At 40.6% G+C, this 21,386-nt stretch overlaps 1 protein-coding gene across 2 annotated transcripts in view; it reads right to left on the reverse strand.

The window, feature by feature from the left end:
• Positions 1-15,211, reverse strand: part of IDO2 (indoleamine 2,3-dioxygenase 2) — a gene marked incomplete at its 5' end in the record, with an annotated part of 42,667 nt that extends 27,456 nt beyond the window's left edge. For both annotated transcript variants that reach the window (XM_079909255.1, XM_079909256.1), the window contains 2 exons: positions 4,136-4,231; positions 15,113-15,211. In XM_079909255.1, coding sequence (XP_079765381.1) covers positions 4,136-4,231; positions 15,113-15,211 — 195 coding nt within the window. The remainder of the gene's footprint in view (positions 1-4,135; positions 4,232-15,112) is intronic.
• Positions 15,212-21,386: the final 6,175 nt, after the last annotated feature.

Below are 21,386 nucleotides of genomic sequence, written 5' to 3' on the forward strand. Positions count from 1 at the left end.
GGTGGCATCATCCACCCTGTTTAGGGCCTGAATAGAGCAGAAAAGTGGAAAAAGGGTGCATTTGCTCTCTGGTTGAGCTGGGACAGCCATCTTCCCCCAACATTGGCACTCTTAGTCCTTGGATTTTCAGACTCGGACTGGCAATTGCACCACTGGCTCCTCTGGTTCTTGGCTTTCCTGGGCCTCCAACTTGCAGGTAGAAGGAAGATTGTGGGACTTCTCAGACTCCATAATCATAATCATGTGAGTCAGCCACTCCCAATAAATCTCATTCTACACATCTCTGTATTGGTTCTGTTTCTTGGGAGAACCCTGACTAATACACCTCCCAAAGGCCCCAGCCCTGACAACATCATGTTGGGGATTAGTATTTCAACATATGAATTTGGGGACCACACACACACTCAGGCCATTGTACTCGGTCTAACCATTCCCCTGTTGAGGGACATCTTGGTGGTTTCCGGCTTACGGGATCATTTACCCACAAGCTTCTCCAGGCACATAAATTTTCAGTTTATTTGGGTAAATACTTAGGAATGTGATTGCTGGGTCATATGGTAAGTCGATGTTTGCCTTTAAAAGATTCTGCCAGACTCTTCTGCATTCCCATCAGCAAGGTGAAGTAGAGTCTCTTTTGGTTTATAGCCTCACCAGTGTTTGATGTTGCCAGAGTTTTAAAAAAACGTTAGCTGTTCAAATAGGTTTTAAATTGCCTTTCAGTACTTATGAACATAGATACATCGTCCTATGTTTCTCTGTAAGTCACCTAGTTTCATTTTTCTTCCTTCCTGATTAAGGCTTGCAAAACTTTCCTCTTATTCTACAAACTCTGAAGTTTCACCAGGATATCCATGGGTGGTCCCCCGCCCCCATTGTCTTTCTGATAGAAATACTCCAATCTTTCATAAGAGCTGAAAAGTTCTGTTTTTATGCGTTTAAAGCTTTGCTTTTTCTTCACCCACACTAGTCTACTTGTGGGACTTCTGTTTTGTGGAATTTAGATCATCAATTTCTCTTTTTCGTATACTTTTATTTTTCTGATGCTGGCATTTAATTTTTGCTTTCTGCTTTATAAAACCGTTTCAAGGAAGTCCCTAAATCACCATTATTTTCTATAATCAGTGTTTCCCTCATTTACTCGGGTCGCTATTGAGCTTTTTGGTTATTTCTTTGCTTTCCAATAGTTCCTTTTACCGAGCAACTTTATTGATTTTTATGAAGTACATATACTGAAGACATTAATGCAATTTTTAAAAGCACTGATCTCATCTTTTGGCTTCTGTCGGAGACCAAATGTCCTGTGTCTCCCTCATCCTTCTTGACTTGCTTATTCTCTTCATATCGTTTGGTCATTTGGGGTTATCCATTCGTGTTCAGGAATGGAGGCCAGGGTTATCAGAATTAGTAACTAATAGAGCTTCCCTTATCATGTTTCCAGAATACTTCTGAGCTTCCTCTTGTGACCTTCCTGTGAGTCCACCAGCTGTCTGTAGTGTTTTGTCCCAGAGGGCTGGAGAAGGGGGACCCTTCCTGGAAGAAGATGGTTGAGTCTAAGCCAGTTAACAAGTTTTTGTCTGTCTTGTTTTGTTTTTTACCAACATACGGATAGGGGCCTTGGGGGCCTTCTAAGAGTAAGGTGGTTGGCCTGGAGGTACTGTGAGATTAGAAGTGCAAATTCACTTTCTGTCTTGTCTGTGCCAAGTAAAGGCCTCAAGAGGACAAATGTCTTAGTCTGTAGCTCTATGTGTGGTCCTGGAAGCCACAGTATTTGCTTCTCATGACGGTTTTCCAATGGATTCAGTCTCCATCTGTGGTGGTGAAGTCTAGAGAGTGGTTTTATCCAGTTAGTTGTTTTAGAACTAATTAGAAGCATAGGGAATGGCCACGGATGTTATATTAGTTTCCTGGGGCTGCCCCAAAGAAGGAACACAACAGAAATTTATGCTCTCACAATTCTGGGAGATGAAAGTCTGAAATTAAGGTGTTGGTGAGGTTTGTTCCTTCCGGAGGCTCTCGGGGGAGAATCTGTTCCCTGTTTCAGTCCAAGTTTCAGGTGGTTGCCAGCAACTCTTGGGAGGGGCCTGTAGATGCAACACTCCAGTCTCTGCCTCTGTCTCCACATGATGTTCTAACCTGTGTATCTGTGTCTCTGTGTCCAAATTCCCTTCTTGCTCTAAGCATGACAGTCCTAGCGAACTTAGAGTGCATCCTAATACAACACACATGACCTAATTTAACTTGATGACATCTGCAGAGACCCTATTTCCAAATGAGGTCATCTTCACAGGTTCCAAGACACAATTTCTGGAGAGAAACTATTCAACACAGGAGAAGTATCAGGGGGATTAATTCCACGGCAGTACTGAGCTGTATCCCCCATGCCCATGTTTACAGTGACCAGAAATTAGCTGCACACTCCTGGCCTTTCCTCATTGACACTTAACCTATGAGAAGCACCGATTCAACAAGTTCTTCACTTCGTTTATGGAGGTTGAGTTACATAAAGCCCGAGGAAAGCCTTGTACAGAGGACCGTGAAGTTCACATATTGAACTTGAATCTACCTTCCTGCAAACTGCCCCTTGCCTCTGTGCGCTCTTACTCTGAGATGGGAGAGGGAGCCTCGGGGGTGTTCTTTGTGCTTTGGTTGAATGCTTGGCATGGGTACAATAGACTCATTTCTGGATCTGATATAATTTGATTAATATGGTACGAAAGTCCTGAAGGGTTTTATTCCATCATTTCTCTGGTTTTCCCTCACTCAGATATCTCCTTTTTTCTTCTTTTTGTATTTCTTTGGTCATTTTAATGAGACTTTAGGCAGCAGGAAAATAAATTCTTAGGCTTAGTTTCCCATCTTCATAGACACTGAAGACAGTGTCTTACATCTCTTACAGGGTTTTAAACCTTGTGCTTGCACTTAGCAGGCATTCCATAAGTATTTTTAAATGAATTTGTAATTATAGACATGAAATATGCATACGTCAGTGAAGGAGAATTTTGGAGGGAAAACCTCTTATATGTCTAAAATCACATGGCACGCCAATTGGTGAGATTAAAACAGATGGAAAAGAGACGAGATGGAAGTGTAAATATAAATATCGAACACTGTTGTGTGGCAGGAAATACAAAAGCACTATTGCAAAAGTCATTTAGTTTTCACAACAATTCTAGGGGCCCCGAATTTCTCCCATTTTATAAATATGGAAACAGAATAAGTAACTCGTTAAGTCAAAGTTTATAGCGACTAAGTGATAAAACCAAGAGTCCAACTCAGGTCCTCCTGAGTCAAATCTGTGTTCTTCCTATAACACCTTCTTCTTATTCCTGTGGGGTCATGTCAGTTCTCCCAGGACCAAGGAGTTTCACCGTTCCTTACATAATTTGGGGAAACATTGCTCATCTTGTCTCATATGTGGCATTTACAGACTTATCAATGATTTCTGAAGAATCTGCCAGCCCTGAGTTTATAACTGGGAAAGTCTCTTGACTCAACTATTCTGTGAAACGCCGACAGTAAATCAATGTGGCTTCACTCATGGGGAGGGGAGCCCTGACCATGTGGCTTGGCGTGAGGGCACTGAGAATTTTCACACCTGTCCTTCCCCAGCTAGGTCTTATTCATCAGTTTCCTGACACTTCTCAACCAGACTGTCTTTCTTCTTTAAACACATGCTTATTGAGTGCCCAGGAACTGTTCTGTGCAGGCACTGGAAATTTTAGGGAAACACACTTGTCATACCAGAAGCAAGTGTCATTCTGCTCATGATGAAGGGTGAGATAGTTTTAGTTTCGTGGATAAACTCAACAGCAGTGATTGGTCAGCTGACCCACTTCCACAATGCTGAAAAAGGAAAATGGTGTGAGGATGAAAATAGGGTAGTGAGAAGGGGTTAAGGAGAAGAATACAAAATGTTTGGGGCTTCCCTGGTGGCGCAGTGGTTGAGAGTCCGCCTGCCGATGCCAGGGACGCGGGTTCGTGCCCCGGTCCGGGAAGATCCCACATACCGCGGAGCGGCGGGGCCCGTGAGCCATGACCGCTGAGCCTGCGTGTCCAGAGCCTGTGCTCCGCAACGGGAGAGGCCACAGCAGTGAGAGGCCCGCGTACCGCCAAAAAACAATACAAAACCTTTTACCTCGTTCACTTGAGCTCGAAGCTGGTGACTCCCAATCAAGTGAGGCAGTCGGTTGGCAATTTCCATCCAAGGTCTATAGTGATCAGGGAGTTCTTTCTGCATTGAAAAAATAAAAATGTCTCGGTATTTTAGAGCTCTCTGGGAAGCAGCTTCGTGTAGTAGCTGTTTTCAGATTTCAGTCTTAAGGCAGAATTCAGGTCAATTCCGTTCAACAAATATTGAGAATTCACTATCTGCTGTACCCTATGCTAGGCACTGCAGATACACAGGTGACTGATATACAGTCCTTGTGGTGAGGGAGCATATGGTCTAGTAAGGATAAATAAAATGCAATCAGACATACCCAATGCAGTATAATATGTTCAATTAAGGATATGTGTAAACTTAACAACCAGCTGAAGAGGAAGTAGTTAATTCCATAAACTGTGCTAGGGAATAATGGGAAATGTTCATAGCAATATGATAGTTGGGGCCAGTAGTAGGGTCTGAAAGTGACTTTTCTAGTTGGAACTTTTAAGATGGGAAGCCAGTGAAACAGAGGAGATAGTGGATAAATAGAGATAACTGTGCTTCTTGGGATTACAGATGATTCAGTGTCACTAGAATATAAAGTTCAAGAGAAAGGATGATGGAAGATTTGACCAGAAAATCAGATCAAATATGCTTTTTATTGACTACATAAGAACTTTATTTTTTATGTATGTTGGTGACATGATTCAATCTGAATTTTAGGAAGATAACTTTGCTTTGGGATTTTAAGGTATAAAGTCAGATTAGGAAACCTTTGAAATATTGTCTGAAAATTAAGCTTAGGCCATGGCAGTGAATTTGGAAAGGAGAAGGTATGTATTCAAAAATATTTGGAAAATAAAATTGAAATAATTAAATTTAGAGGCAGGGATGGGGCTAAAGGCGAGGTGATCCCTAGCCCAATAGCACAGTTTATTTGCCCACTCTGGGTCGTTGGTTTAGCCAAGAAGAACACAGGTTGGATTTCAGCAACCCTGACTCTATCCCAAGAAATGGCAAACTGCAGCAAACTACACTCATGAATAAGCTTTTATTAGGACACAGCCAAGTTCATTTGTTTCCACATTGTCTACAGTGGCTGTCACTTTACAATGGCAGAGTTGCATAATGGCAACAGAGATCATATGGTCTGCAAAGCTTAAAATATTTACTATTTGACCCTTTACAGGAAAAGTTTGCCAACTCGTGACCTGTCCCCAGGGTCTGGGCCTCCTTTTACAGAGTACAGTCTGCAAGACTGAAATGTTGTGTCTCTGGGTTAAGAAGGAGAGGCAGAGAGGATGATTTCCATGTTTCTGAATCAGATGACTGAATGAATTGTTGAGAAGACAGATTGAAACAGAAATGCAGGTGGAAGTCAAAGAGAGGACATGCAATAGTGAATTTGTTTTTACATATGTCCAACCTAAAATATCTGTGGAATGTCAAGATATGGCTATGTACTCGGCAGTTGGATATACAGTTGGAAGCTCAGGAGAGAATTAATATTAGAAATATACAATCAGGAGGCGTCATAGTAGTGCAAATTCTGCATTGTGGTAAAAACCACAAGTGGGTACAAGACCATTCGGGAGAAGTTGCCAAGTGGAGGGAGAAGGCTTAGATCAGCGCACTGGGGGGATACTTACAAGGCAGGCAGAGGAACTGAATCCAGCACAAAGAGATATGTACAGAGGCTAAATGAGCCAGAAGAGAATCACCCTATAAAAGTCAAGACATTAGAGGATCTCTCGGAAGCAGGGATTCATCAGATGGCCAAATGCATCATTTAAGTAAGGTTACCCCTTTGGAAGACAAAACTAAAGAGTCACTAATATATCAATATATACACCAGTCTTTCCACGTATATGGCATAGAAATTCAGGTCAGGGCCATGGAAACAGGGTTCAAATTTTAGTGTGCTGAGGAGGGAAGAAAACAGAGATTGGAAATGTGAATTACTTTTTTGGGAGAGCCATAAGCCATCACAAGGCGACAGTTTGTGTCTGAGAGCTGTTTCCACTTTCGAATGGGAAACTTGAGTGGTTTACAGCCTGCTAGTGTATAAGAGGCAGAGACTAAAGAGAAAGGAGAGAGGGAATAATTAAAAGTAAAGGGTCGTGAGGAAGAAGAGGAGGAGAGGAAGAGCCCAAATGCAGCGCCTGGCTGCGAAGAGCTGGAAGGAGAAAGTCTGGAGTTTGAGGGATTCATTTCTTATGAACTCAATTTCTCCGCAAATGGTGAAGATTCAGGTTACATGACTTGGGGAGAGGGGTGGGTGTTCAATTAATTATCGGAGGGAAGGGAACAGGAAATTAAACATAAAAATGCAAACAACATAATATATTGCAATATAGAATATGTGTATTATAATACACTATAATGACTTTCAAAACCCAGGGAAGTTTGAAAACTATAAGTTTGGAGTGCTGTAGATCTGTAAGTTACCAATAAGTCACTTGCTGGAGATCCTCCGTCTCTCAGCCTCTAAAATAAAACTGGGTGAATCTAACATCCAATACACAATCTTTGAAAATTATAGACTTTACTTAATCCTCTGCTTCCTATCTTTGCCCCTGAATCAATTTAGGACAAATTGGGCACCCTTTACTACCTTTCTCGACAAATCAAATTACACCAAACATCATAATTTAACATTTTTAATATAGATATTGTGCAGGAGGGGGCGATTTAACCCTCTACTCCTCTTGAGTTCTTGTGTCAGGAGTCAATAAAATTGACGCAAAACAGATTAACAGGAGAAACAGAAAGAAATGTTAGTTTGTGCGTACAGAGGTCTCATAGAAATGGGACCTAAGAAGTGGCCAAAGCAGGCTTTTATACTTTGTAGACAAAGAGACAATAAATCTGTAAGGAATGGACAAGACAAAGAAACTTAGGCTTCAGGTGCTTATCTAAACAGAGTTTGGTCTTGGGGTCGTCAGTTAAAGAAGTAACAGGTTTTTATTTATTCAGGCCTCTCGGCTTGAATTCCCTACCTCTGGTGGTAAGGGTGTCCTATCTCCAGATGCGTGGAGGGTACCTTTCATAGGAGAGATTTATTTCCTGCTTTTAGGGAGACAGAGAAGAGGGTCAAGTTTCCTCTTAAACTGACTGTTTCTTAAGTAACTTTCACCCAAAATAATCAATATGCATTGAGGCATATTCGTGGGTGACTTGCCCCGGGCCCCAACAATACAGATATTCACAAAGAGGAAATCACACCGTTCTCCTCATGCATTCCGCATCCAGTACCTCAGCTTCTGAGAGGTAGAGTCCACTATGCTCCCCTACTCTTCTCCCAGAGACAACATTTATAAGCATAATGGTATAATTTTCCCTAGCAGTGCTCAGCGGTAGTGCAGAATTGAAGAAAGCCGCTAATTGACCCGAGTTTGGGGATTTACAGAACAGTGGCCCAGCTGAGAATGTTCGCACACATAAAGGCAGAGAGATTTATGGTAAACTGACTCTGAACTGGCAGCTTGTTTTTCTTCTCGTCTATATGATGCATATGTTTTATGAACAAAAACTGAATGCATCTACAGAGACAAAGGAATATAATATTTATAAAAGAAAATCGCAGAAGCAGACTCATAGTATTCAGAACCCCTTTTAAAGTGGGTTTGAAGAAAAGCTGTAACTAAATCTGTCCTTCCTTCTTTGATGCCTAGAGAGGGGATCGTATTCTGAGAATTAATTTAGAGCACCCTGGAGAATTCCCTGGCAATCTAGGGGTTATGACTTGGCACTTTCACTGCGGTGGCCCAGGTTCCATCCCTGTCTGAGGAACTACGGTCCTGCAAGCCATGATGAATAGCCAAAAAAAAAAAAAAAAAAAATTCAAGCATCCTGGATTTCTGGTTCCTGGCTTGCGTGCGAATCCTTAAATACTACACTTTGCCTCAATCTAAACAGCACTCTATTCTTGAATATCTCTTTTTCTTTCCCCTTAGATTCCTAGAGGCTTCTTTTCCTTCCTTCTTCTCTTCATCCTCTCCCTTCTTTAAAGAGTTCTAGTCTTTGGACTCTGGTATCACCCCGCAAATGTAAGAAAACCGTGAGCTTTGAGAACCTCTGGGTTCTCCGAGTGTGGTTCCCATCCAGCACCATCAGCATGATGTGGAAACTTGTTAGACATGCAAATTCTCGGGCTCTACCCCAGACGTACTGAACCTGAAACCAGCTGCCTGTGCTTTAGCAAGCCCTGTAGGTGAAGCTACAAAGTTAGAAAGTTTGGTGTACCCCAAAGCTTGAAAACCACTGATGTGGGGACCTCAAAGGAAAGGGAGAAAGGATTTTAAAGCTAGTTCATAATCCATTAAACATGTATTCACCCTAAGTGTCCATCGACAGATGAATGGATAAAGAAGATGTGGCACATATATACAATGGAATATTACGCAGCCATAAAAAGAAATGAAATTGAGTTATGTGTAGTGAGGTGGATGGACCTAGAGTCTGTCATACAGAGTGAAGTAAGTCAGAAAGAGAAAAACAAATACCATATGCTAACACACATATATGGAATCTAAAAAAAAATGGTTCTGATGAACCTAGGGGCAGGACAGGAATAAAGATGCAGACGTAGAGAATGGACTTGAGGACACGGGGAGGGGGAAGGGTAAGCTGGAACAAAGTGAGAGAGTGGCATGGACATATATACACTACCAAGTGTAAAATAGATAGCTAGTGGGAAGCAGCTGCATAGCACAGGGAGTTCAGCTCGGTGTTTTGTGACCACCTAGAGGGGTGGGACAGGGAGGGTGGGAGGGAGACACAAGAGGGAGGGGATATGGGGATATATGTATATGTATAGCTGATTCACTTTGTTATACAGCAGCAACTAACACACCATTGTAAAGCAATTATACTCCAATAAAGATGTTAAAAAATAAAATGTACTCACCCTTTCAATGGGATTTTCCTCTAGAGACTGAATAAAATATTGAATTATGTTACTTACTTTTTGATTGCCAGATCTTGTTTTAAGTTACAGTATGGGGGGACAGGATCAGCTGATGAGTTTTTCACTAAATAGCACCCCTTTTGGTATTAGTTAATACTTATCTATCACATCTATTTCAAAACCTATATACAATTTCAATATTCTATTAATGAATATTGGTAATTGCTTACAATTTTTCACTATCATTAACAAGTTTGAAAGAGTCATCCTTATACATGTGTTTTTAGATGTTTTCTCATTATTAGGACAAATTTATAAATGTGGATTTACTGGATTAAAGATTTTGCACATAGAAAGGTTAAGAGCTACTTCTTGGTTTTCTTACAGAAAAGTTACATGAATTTATAATCACATTTATAGTATGTAATATATAATGGGAGTGCCAGTTTATTTATGATTCTAACAACAGAGCATCACCAAACTTTTTTGTTATTTTTAAAGATATAATACGTATTATCTGCACTAAAATTCTATAATTATTTCAATATTTAATAACAATAAAATAACCACCCAAAAATATACCTTTCACAGAAATGATTAAAATAATGTAATCAATATTTATGGCAAGACAGTCAAAAAGCACAAAATTTATAAAGTGGAAAGTAAAATTATTCTTATTCTCATCTAGTGATGATGACCCTTGGAAGTTTGAGTGGTTTTCCAGAAATTTTGTATGCTATCATTTTATTGTTTAAATTTACATTTCTGTGATTATTAATGAGTTTGAATATCTTGTCATGCTTTGGTCATTGCATTTTGTGTGCGGGTGTGCAATGCCAGGGTAGTCAAATGAACCAACATTTTCATTTATGCCATTGGGTTTTCGATGATGCTTAGAAATTTCTTCCCATCCCAATATCGTTTCTTTTAGAAAATTTCTAGTTTAATTGTTGGTGCTTACATCTTTCATCTATCTACAGTTGTGTTGTGAGTTAGGATAGATTATCTCATTATTTCCATTTCAAAATAGAGGAAGTTCAAGCCAGAGAAGTTTTATAACTTTCCCGAGTTTACACATCTGGTCAGTGGTCAGGTCAAACCTCTTCTGACTCAGAGTTCAGTGTACTTTCCAGTACCTCCTGAGAGTAAACACATGGAGAACGGTGACTGCGGAGGTGGTTAGTACAAAGGGACAAGAAATCGAAAGAAACTTTACATGTTTTTCTTCCCCTCATTCCAATAATCCGAAGACCCAGAAGTGGGATGGACACAAATAATAAAATCTATGACCTTCTTTTCTATTTTTTCAGTTTCCTATTTTATGTTATTCTTTTTCTGCACTTTTATATCTGTCAAAGTACAATTTTCAAAAAGTTAAAACAGACTCATGCAAATATGGAACGTGTGTCCAAAATATATTTAGTTTATTAATGAGGAACTCAGCAGGATGGTCCAGTTGATTCAAAAGCACTTGATAAACTGAAGTGTTTAGAGTTTTGATAAAAAGAATGTTAAAATTAAATTGCTAAGGTAAAGACACAGTAATTGGTTAACGTCCTCTATGGCAGGACAATCGTAAGCTTTAGGGTTTTATTTTCTACTCAGCGGAAATCACTGGCAGCTCTTTTGAACAAAAATCTGCAAGCTAATGTGCAGCTTCGGAGATTCGGTCCTAATCGATAGGAAGCAGCATGTCAAGAAAGGAGCATCCCTTAGGTAGTTAAGTAACCTTAAGGGGAGACTGCTTAGTTAGACAGGGCTCCGCATGGCACTAAATAAAAGCCCTCCTTTTGCTCTGTTTTGGATAATTCTTCTCGACACATTTATAATCTAGAAAAGAACAGACTTTTAAAAAAAAATAGACTGTATTAGCACTGATGAAGTTAGTGAAACCAGCTTCTGGTTAAGAAAATGGCACAGAAAGTTTAAAAAATGAAAGTTTAAGTGAAGTTAAAGCGGGCGAACGTCAACAAAGGAAGTTGGGTGACAGTATTATGATCATAAAAATTAGAATGTAAACTATGGGACAGAGTAGAATGTGAAGGAGAGGGTTTTAAGTGAAATAAAAGACAAGTTTCAATGGAAAGAGGCTGGTGTGTCATTGCTGCAAACTAAAGAGGAGAAAGATATTAGATGACTTTGAAGGGATGGGTAAGCAGCATGAGAGGGCCTTGGAGTCTACACTAAAACATAGGATTTTGTTCCAAAGAGCGGAGTGATGTGATTTGATTTTTGTGTTTTTTTTGTTTTTTTGTTTTGTTTTGTTTTTTTTTTTGATTTTTGTTTTAAAGGGTCACTCTGACTGCCATGTGGAGACTGTACTATGGCAAGAGGGGAAATAAGAAGACGGGTTACAAGGCAATAGTCCAGGGAGAAATAGTGGTGGATGGGACTAGGGTGGAAAAGAGAAAGGTGGGCAGCTAAAAGACAGTTTTCAGAGACAGGGCTGAACTCCTTAATTAGCACATGAGTCATTTGAGAATAATGAAGATCACTGTGAGACTCAAATGGGAAATGTGCAGTTAACACAAGGCCTAGTACAAAGTGAGCACCTATTAAATAATAATTACTACTCTTATTGTATATTATAAGAAGGTTACCATAGGAAATAAGAAAAACTCCATTCTTAATGAAATATAGGAGAACGCTATCAATAAATTTTGCTAATACTTTGAAAATCTGAATTAAAACCACTGCTTCTCTCAAGTGCTTTGAATTACTACAGGAGAGTATATATGACTTTATTTTTCCTAAATCGTTGCTTGGCCGCTATACAGAACAAGGTTCCCAGCATCCTGATTCCTTTTCTTCTGCTCCATGGCACCCTTACAATTTGTTTTTGTTTTTCCCTTTCCTTTGTTTTTGTAGTTAAACTACTTCCAAGCTCTTCTCACTGTTTCTCATAGTTACGACACCTTTCTTTCCACAAACAACCTCCTACGTGTAGCCCCTCAGCCCTCACCTGGACCTTCACTGTCCTTTACGTATTCTGTCGTTTTCAAGTACCAAGCTAGTTAGGCTAGAGGTTCTGAGTTAACTCCCGGCTGGGGTTCTGGCATCAGTAATTTTTAAGCTTCCCAGCCAATTTTGATATGCAGTTCAGGAACCATTGCTGGAACCCACCCTGCACGTAACCTTCTGCTAGGAATATATTCACACACCAGGGCATTGTTGCTTACCAGACACATGAAATCCAAATTCCTGAGCCTAACGTTTGAGTTCCCTTGGTCTCACTCCAATCTAATCTCGTGCTATAAACTCTCTTGGTTCCTCCCTTCCTGCCAAGCAAATTTCCTCACATTCTTTATGCCTAAAGAAAAATTACTCCTCACCCACGCACCAACCCAAACACACATACACAACAGACACACGATCTGGCAATGGATTTCTGTGGCTTCCTTATGGACATAGGTCTGAAAGGTATACATTTTCCTCACTGAAACATTAGACCCTGGAGGTGTTTGAGAGTTTATAGAAACAGTGGGATGGAGTACTTGAAACCAAGTCAGACCCATCCCCCAAAGCCAGAATGATTGCTTATTCATTAGTTTGACTGTGTTTTCTTTTCTTTTTTGTTATTATTAAAAATCAGAACCGTTTCCGATATTTGTTCGTTTTAGTCATAAAAATGCTATTAGAAATAGCATACAGATTGGTCCAATATCCATAAAATCATTGAAATATAACAAAATATTTACTACCTGTGGTACATGATGACACTCACATGCTTTAAGTGTTTCTGGTAAACAGCCAAGCTTGCTGAAAGAGTATGTTTGGGCTCATTGACATGAAGGGATAGCCAGCCCATCACTTACCTAAAGGCAAACAAATCCTACTCATGCCCTTAGCAAAGTCAGCGGCTCCTATTTCACAATTTGTGATCTATTGCGACACCACTGTTCTCCGATGACGGGTGATAGATTCTCTCCTGATCAGTTGAATAAGCTGAGGCAGATTCTGGTGTAAACTCTTTTCCCTTTCCTCTTCCCAGAAAGGGAGATGTTTAAAATTCTTCCACAAGTGAAGGAAAATTAAAACTGAAACAAAGAATCGCATTCTTCAGAACTCTGGCACATGACTGCAAGAGTAGGCCCAGTTTGCCAGGAAATTCTGAGCTCCAGAATGGAAATTTCTTCTAAGGAGTATCCATCAACCAAACTACAGGGCAGATAGAGTCCTGTGTTTCCTCAGAAAGTCACAAACACTTGATGTTCCTCTTGTTTCCCGTCTGGTTTTCTTATTTATAAGAAAGGAAACACCAAAGAAAGGAACACAATCGTGGTGGCCCTATCCAATGTTTACATACTTTTAAATATTATTTTTCTCAGCTCAGTGTATATATTTAATCCCAATAAGAGAGCGTTGGCCTGTTGACAGACTCTTCCTTGTGAACTAGGGATGATAGAAATATTCCTGAATCAAGTTATACACACAGAATGGAATTTTGAATAAGCACTGGACTGAGGGTTGTGCAAACTAGCTTCTATCCTTCCACTGGATTTATGGAAGTGCTTTCATACTCCACAGCAATCCAGTGGCGGGGGGGCACTAAATCTCTCCAAGTACATGTGAAAACTGAGGGTCAGGCAATGCTGGTGGTTCATTCTAGGTCACGAGAGTTAGTAAGTGAAACTTAGGGTGACTAAATAATTCTGTTTTGCCCAGGACTTTCCTGGTTTACCATGGAAAGTCCTGCGTCTTGGAATCCCCTTCGGCCTGTAGCAAATGGACGTTCTTGATCACCCTAGTGGCAGGGTCAGAGAACACAGTCCAGTGTTCTGGGCCACAACCCTCCTCTGCATAACACCCTAGAGTCATTACTTTTAATGCTCAAGTTACTTGCAGATCTGTGACTTGGTCTCACAACTAACAGCTCTACAGAGGGCTTTGGGGATCAGCAGATAGATCCTATCTTCATTTTTATTCTTCTATTCACACTCAGAAGAAGGTATTCCATAAAAGCTCCTTAAATGCCAGGTCATTGATCACAGTTAAACCCCCTATTAGACCCCTAGAAGGAAAAACTGGATCTAATAAATGGTGGCAGTGATTGTAACTTTGGATCCCTAGATTCTTAGCTGAGTAGGCTTGGCCCTTATTTAGAATGTAGTAGAAAAAAAGATGTCAAGGGTCCTGAGTACTGCTTCTGCTTTTTCCAGTAATATAACTTTGGGCAAGAACCCCTGACCTTCAGCTATGGTTTCTAAGGACTCTTGCAGTTTTGACATTTTAGACCTGACCATTAAAGTGTTGAAAAGGAATTGCATTACAGGTTGAGCCTTAAGAACAATTAAGAAAGAGGTACTGGGGCTTCCCTGGTGGCGCAGTGGTTAAGAATCCGCCTGCCAACACAGGGGACACGGGTTCCAGCCCTGGTCCAGGAAGATCCCACATGCCATGGAGCAACAAAGCCCATGCACCACAACTACTGAGCCTGTGCGCCACAACTACTGAAGCCCACGCACCTAGAGCCTGTGCTCCGCAACAAGAGAAGCCACCGCAATGAGAAGCCTGCGCACCGCAACGAAGACCCAACACAGCCAAAAATAAATAAATAAATATTTTTAAAAAGAAAGAAATAGGTACTGTTTGTCCTCAAAGGTTCTTTCCTCTTCTCAGCACTTTCTGTGAATATCTAATCCCTCCTACGAACCTCGAACACAGCCAGGGTCCCTTGTGATCTCTTTTCTCTCCCACTAGCAAGTCAAGATAAACTGATTTACTCATATAATTGATCTTTATCTAAATTCTCTCTCTCTCTCTCTCGTTTTTTTTTTTTTTTTTTTTTTTGATAACTGCACATTGGCTCATGAATTTGCTGGAATGATTGACAATCCATTAAAAAAAAAACTGACATTAAAACATTCCATTTGCTCTATCCCCTGCTGCAGCGGTCTCTTCTCCTTTGTTGGTAATCACACTGTGCCTTATTTGAATTATCTGTCCCAAATCAATGGCTTGGCATTTATATTGCATCAATTGCATCAATTAAACAGACAAACACCCAAGTCAGCATCTCAAGAAACCTATACTGACCTGCTTTAAGACCCTATCCTTACCAGAGGATTTGGAAGAAGAAAGCCATAATCTTCAGAAATATGAAATCTTCCTAAAGTCAAAGATGGTGCTGTCTTCAAATTCTGACTTTGAGGCTCCATAATTTTGTTTGAAGTATCTGCGCAGAGGCTGCTGCCAAAGAGACAACTGCTCCAAATACATCAAAGACCCGGGGTAAGGGAGCTTCAAAACAGCATCTCTTCCTCCCAGTAAGCTGTACAGTTGTCTCGGGAACAGGGGAGAACCTTGCTCTCAGGTTGAATTCCACACTGCCATAGACTTCCTCTGACATAAGGTTGAGTAAATTATTAAAGACTGCTGATTAAAACAAACAGGCAAACAAAATCACCTCGGGAGGGGGGGAAACTCCTTTCTTTTCATATATGTGAATATAAGAAGATTGATTTTAAACCCAGAGACAAATCTGCTCTATTTTAGGAAATGGGAAATGAACAAGCGTTTTGGCTGTCGATGATCCCAAACACCCCGACGGGAACCTGGTCCATGATAAACTTTGACAACTGGGTCTTTATTTCAAAGGTGTAAACTATTTAAACTAGAAGTTAGTTACATTCAGATATTTCGGTGGATGGGCCATGGGTAGAGTGGGAATGAGGACTCTGAACGCACATCAGACCCTCAGAAGTGTTCTGCACGTATTTGAACAGTGTATTGTAAAGATTATTATTGCTTTGATTTACCTTAAGAAATATTATTGTTTTTGAAACCTTCCATGACATTAAAGGAGAATATATACTTTTGTGAAGTTTAACAAATGAGGTATAGCAGATACTAATGAATTTGAGAAAAGCCTAACAGATCATTTGATTTAACCTTCTACTTTTATTAAACATCTTTTGAGAACCGACCACTGAGATGAAAGACTTTACCTATGAACCAGGTACAGATTAGTACACTGAGGCATACGCATATGAATAATCCTGTCCACTGTCACTCCACTAATTATGTACTAGAGCTGAGGTAGCTTGATCTCCAAGCCATTCCTTTGTTCACTCGATCAGGCTGCCAGGCTGTCTGTCAAAGGCGCCATCGTGGTTTGAATTCACATCAGTATGGAGCTCATCGGTAAGTTCCAGGCCATAAATCCGCACCGTGAAAATTCCGAAGCCTCTACCTTTTGCCCAGTTGGACCCTGAACTTAGGTCGTCAGGTTGTCATCAAATTTATTTGGAAGCTGATTTGTCTATACACATCTTCTCCTCCCCACCTTTCTCTAAGATAAGTATAAAAGCTAAAGCAGGAAGTGCTCTGATAACTCCTGTAACTGTTCCCATGGAGCGTTCAACTTTGAAGGTAGGATGTCAAAAGTAACCTAATTGATTTATGGTTCATTAGATCCTAAGAGCCATCCTCAATTAACCACTTCCTCTTAGCCCAGTACCCAACCAGTTTTGAAGATTCGTTTCTTATGCCTCCTAAAGGCAGTTTGTCAAACTTAATTTGTTGAATCATCTTCTTGTTTCTTCCTTCAATCTCAGGTGAAAAGAAGGCACAGGTATCTTTGTTTACGCTAGTCCTGTTATTTTTCATCCATTCCCTATGCAGCCTCTTAAGGATTTGCTGTAACATTATAAGACAGTGGCATCAAAATACCAAAACTAAAAAGAGCATGACAGAGTAAGCGACCTAGTCCAATGCTCTCAGCAAATATGAAAAACCTGAGGTTTATTGGAGTGAAATGACTTACCAAATGTCACCCTGGGTATTACCATCAGAATTGGACTAGAATTTGGACTTCTCAGCCCAGAACTTTCCACTCAGCCCACTCAGCTTGGCCTACCCGAGTGTGAATTTCTACTCCGTCTCCTATTAGCTATGTGGCTTTTTAAACAAGTGGCTTAAAATTCTAAGCTTCTGTTTCCACATCTACAGGAAATAGTAATGTTTATCCCAGTGAATAAATGAGGAACATTAAGTAAAGCACTTATCAAATGGGTAACAGTAAATACTGTTTTTCTCATGTTCTTTTCCCCTCATTCTGGAAGTACATTTTTAATATCTTATTTTTTCTGATATCCTTCCCTATCATTCTGAATATATCTTTTCTGTTTCAGTAGCTGACTCCTTTCCCTACTTCAGACCTAAATGTATAGATATTTGCAGCATTATTATAACCATTTCCCCACCTCAGTATTCTTATGTATTTCCACCTGATCTTAACCATCAATTCTATGCTCAAGTATCCAAGCCTGCATATTCAGCCTTGACTTTTCTTACTTCCAAGGTCTAGGTCCATGGAACTTGTGGGTCAGTGAACATCTCAGATTCTGCCACAAAATCATTAAGAACTCCTCCCTGTAAATTAAATAAAGTTCAAATTTCCTTGCCCTGACATTCAAGGATGTCCATCTCCTGACCTCTAAACACCCTCTAGCTGTGCAAAATTCTTCTATCACCTTGAACCTGTTTTACATCGTGTTTCAAGTTCTACCTAGTTGACGGTTACTAACACTCAAACATTGTATTTATCTAATCTTTTCTTTTTTTATATAAATTTATTGATGGATTTTTGACTGTGTTGGGTCTTTGTTGCGCGCGGGCTTTTCTCTAGTTGCGGCGGAGCGGGGCCTGCTCTTCGTTGCGGTGCGTAGGCTTCTCATTGCGGTGGCTTCTCTTGCTGCGGAACACGGGCTCTAGGAGCACAGGCTTCAGTAGTTGTGGCACGCGGGCTCAGTAGTTGTAGCTCGCGGGCTTTAGAGAGCAGGCTCAGTAGTTGTGGTGCATGGGCTTAGTTGCTTCGTAGGATGTGGGATCTCCCCGGACCAGGGCTCAAACTCATGTCCCCTGCATTGGCAGGCAGATTCTTTACCACTGCGCCACCAGGGAAGCCCCTCTAATCTTTTCTATTAGATTGTAAGTTCCTTGACGAACCCATATTTAACACAACTTTGTAGTTTCCTTTATCAGCAAGTTCTGTGTCTGAAGTTCAATAAATGTTGGTTAAATGAATGATGTCTCTCAGCATCTCATTTTTAGATTTGTTGTCTTGATGCCAGGCAGAAGTTTGTGCTGTTCTCTGTTACACCCTTGTAACCCTAGTCCCAGAGACATATTCTGAAGTAGGGAACACAGTGGCCTCATGAAACTTTGCTTGGCATCTTTCTTATTTACCAAGAGGAAGTTGGTTAAACATAATTGTGCCCAAGAACTCCCTCTCCTAATAGTAAGGTTGGTCATTTCAGAGTCCTGGGTTCTATAATCAGCTTTCCCATGAGTTATTGTAGTTTCAGTACACAACGAAGGTTCCCCATCTCTTAAACAGGGCATTAAGGCCTTTTGGAGATGTACCAAGAAATGTTCAAAAAAGAAAGAAAAACATTCACAATGGAAAATTTTCTGTGTGTGATTTCAGATATACTCAGCTTTAGTTTCAAATTGATAAAGTCCCAAATCTGAATTGTCAAAAGCAATCAGCCCAGACAGCACTGGTACACTGAGGTTAATCTGGTACAGCTCATTAATTACACCTTTGTTCATAAATTCAATGGGAATTTCTAGTCCTTTCTAATTGTTCAAGCATCTGGCATTTTGCTTTTTTTTTTTAACTCTCTTCTCTTTTTGACCTTTCCTATGACATGTATTCCTTCTGGTTGCACTATACTTAAAACTAATAAGATAAAACCGATACTTAACACTCCTGATTTTTTTCCTCTGTGCCAAGTCCTATGGTAAGCATCTCCCATGGAGCACCTTACTTAACGTTCACAACAGCCCTGTGAGTTAGGTGCTATTATTATCCCCATCATTCAACTGAGGAAACCGCAGCTTGGGAAAGTTAAGTAAGAGCCCAAGGTCATATTTTTGTAAGTGGTAGAGTCAGGGCTGGAGCCATTTGACTTGAAAGTCATCACTTTTAACCACTAAAGGCATGGCTTCTCTTCTCTGGCTTTTCTTTCTCATTGTTCTGGTTACAGTTTACCATTGGTGCCCTCCCTAGTTCAGGTCCTGACTTCCCTCTCGCTGGGTGATTGCCTCTGTTCAAAGACTTTAGCCATCATCTCTAGGCTAAGGACTCCCAACATTTTGTTTGTAGTTGGGTCTCTCCTACCATCTACTAGACATCTTTACTCAACTGCTCTGTAGACGCTTCATAAGAAATACCTTAACACATCAGTCATAGACTAGACACCTTCCATTAAGACCAGGGCAAATGCTTACAAAACCTCCAGCAACTAGTTCAAGCTCTTGAGCAGAGAGCCCACTGCCAAGCAACAAATCCAAGGCTTACTTATTACTTATTCTCTGATAATAAGAACCAAGCTCATCTCCCCCATCGATGCCGTGTCTTGGTGAATGGTATCTTTCGGAACTGGCAATATAATTTGTGGGGCGCAGAGAAGAATAAAAATGTAAGGACCCTTGTTCAAACTTATTCAGAATTTCAAGACAGTGACAGTAGAGTATGAAGCCAAGTGTGGGCCCTCCTGCATGCAAGACCCTACCTGACAGCATGGGCTGGTCCTAGTAACTCTGTTGACGTAGCTGATCGTTAGAGACCTAAAAGTCATCCCTTATCACATCCAACAGAACACCAGTCCTGCCACTCCTACTGCCATGATAGTTCTTATGTTTCCATGATCTCCAATGCCACTGCCATTGTTTTCAATTCCTCACCATTTACCATTGGAAGAGTATATATTCCAATCCTTAACTGATCCCTTTGCCTCAAATCTAAGCCCATGATACTTTCCCATCGTTGCAGGTTTGGATTCCTTTTACAACCTCCAAACTCATCCCCCTGCCTTCATTATCACTCCCCATTTTATCCCACCCCTACTATTTTTTCCCCCAATACTACCAGTCATTTAAATGCATATTTCTTTACAATGGGCAATGCTTCATTTAAATATGATTCAAATAGACGAATATAATAAAGTCATTTCTCTGCTTAAAAACATTCCCTCTGTTTTCAGGATAAATTGAAACGCCTTTATCGCATGGCCCTTTTTATTCTTTAATGCTTCAGCCGTATTGAGCTCTGTGTCTTCCTCAATAGACCTTGTTGAGCTGCTAGCCTTTGAACACCCTTCTTCCTCTTCCTGGAATTTTCTAGCCTTTGGTTTGCATATTGTACAGTAATCACCCTTTAAAACTCATCTCATGTATTGCCTCAACTAGGAAAATCTATTCTTACCACGTACTTTTTTCAGTACCCTCCCCTTCCCTGCTTTGTCCATGGAAAGCCCCACCCCCTCTGCTGCCCTCTAGTCTGGGTTGGGGACTCTATACTGCTAAACTGTCTGCTTATGTTTATATAGCCCTTATTTCATTGTGTTGAAACAATCCATTTGTCCATTTCTCCACTAGTGGGCTCCTTGAAGGTAGGGTTGGTGCCCTTAATCTTTTCTACTATCTAGCTCAGGAGGTAGCATCCTAGGTTTGCTTATTAATGGTTATTGAACAAATGAGTCATTAGAGCAGAGATTCTGGTGCTTACAGGGTTAGGTCTAACCCGGTTAATGAAACAATACTTGAGTCAACGCAGTATTCATCTGCAAATGATCCTTGAACAACATGGGTTTGGACTGCATGGGTCCACTTACACGTGGATTCTTTTCCATATTCAATACTGCAGTGCTACAGTGTTCCGCAGTTAGGGTCAGGATTAGGGTTAGGGTTAGGGTTGAATCCCAGGATGCGAATTTCAGATACTGAGGAACCACATGTACAGAGGCCTGATCAAAAGTTATATGCGGATTTTTCACTGTGGGGAAGGTTTGTGTCCCTAACCCCCAAGTTGTTCAAGGGTCAAATGTATTTCTTCTCTTAACGGATGATATTTTAAGTACACTGCTAAGTGCTGTAATGTAAAAATGAGAAAGCCATGGATCTTTTCTACAGGGAACTGACAAATTAGCAGGTGAAATAAGACACACACACACACAGCCATGATCACTACATAAGAGAAAAGCGACATGTACTAAAAGAGAATAAAAAATCTGTGGGGACAGAGACAGAGTTGAGAGAGAATTCCCTACATTCAGGTGGTTTGGGTAATGGCCTAAATTAGTGTGTCTCTAATAGATATGGGTGGGAAGTGGTTGTTTTGGCATGATCATTGGAGATCTTCCCAGGGTCCATGAGGCTTTGACTATCCTTGGAGAATTAGGCAGCCTGTTGTGTGTACTCTTCAAACGACACTCTCTTCAAAGGACAAGTTTTCCTGGTGTTGCCCTTTACTCATTCACCGCGCCTCCACCACGTTAGAAAACCACCAGCAAAAAATAAGAAACATAATTCCTGTTCTGACTTACC

This window comes from Stenella coeruleoalba (genome assembly GCF_951394435.1).
Source record: "Stenella coeruleoalba genome assembly, chromosome: 21".
Classification (NCBI taxonomy): domain Eukaryota; kingdom Metazoa; phylum Chordata; class Mammalia; order Artiodactyla; family Delphinidae; genus Stenella; species Stenella coeruleoalba.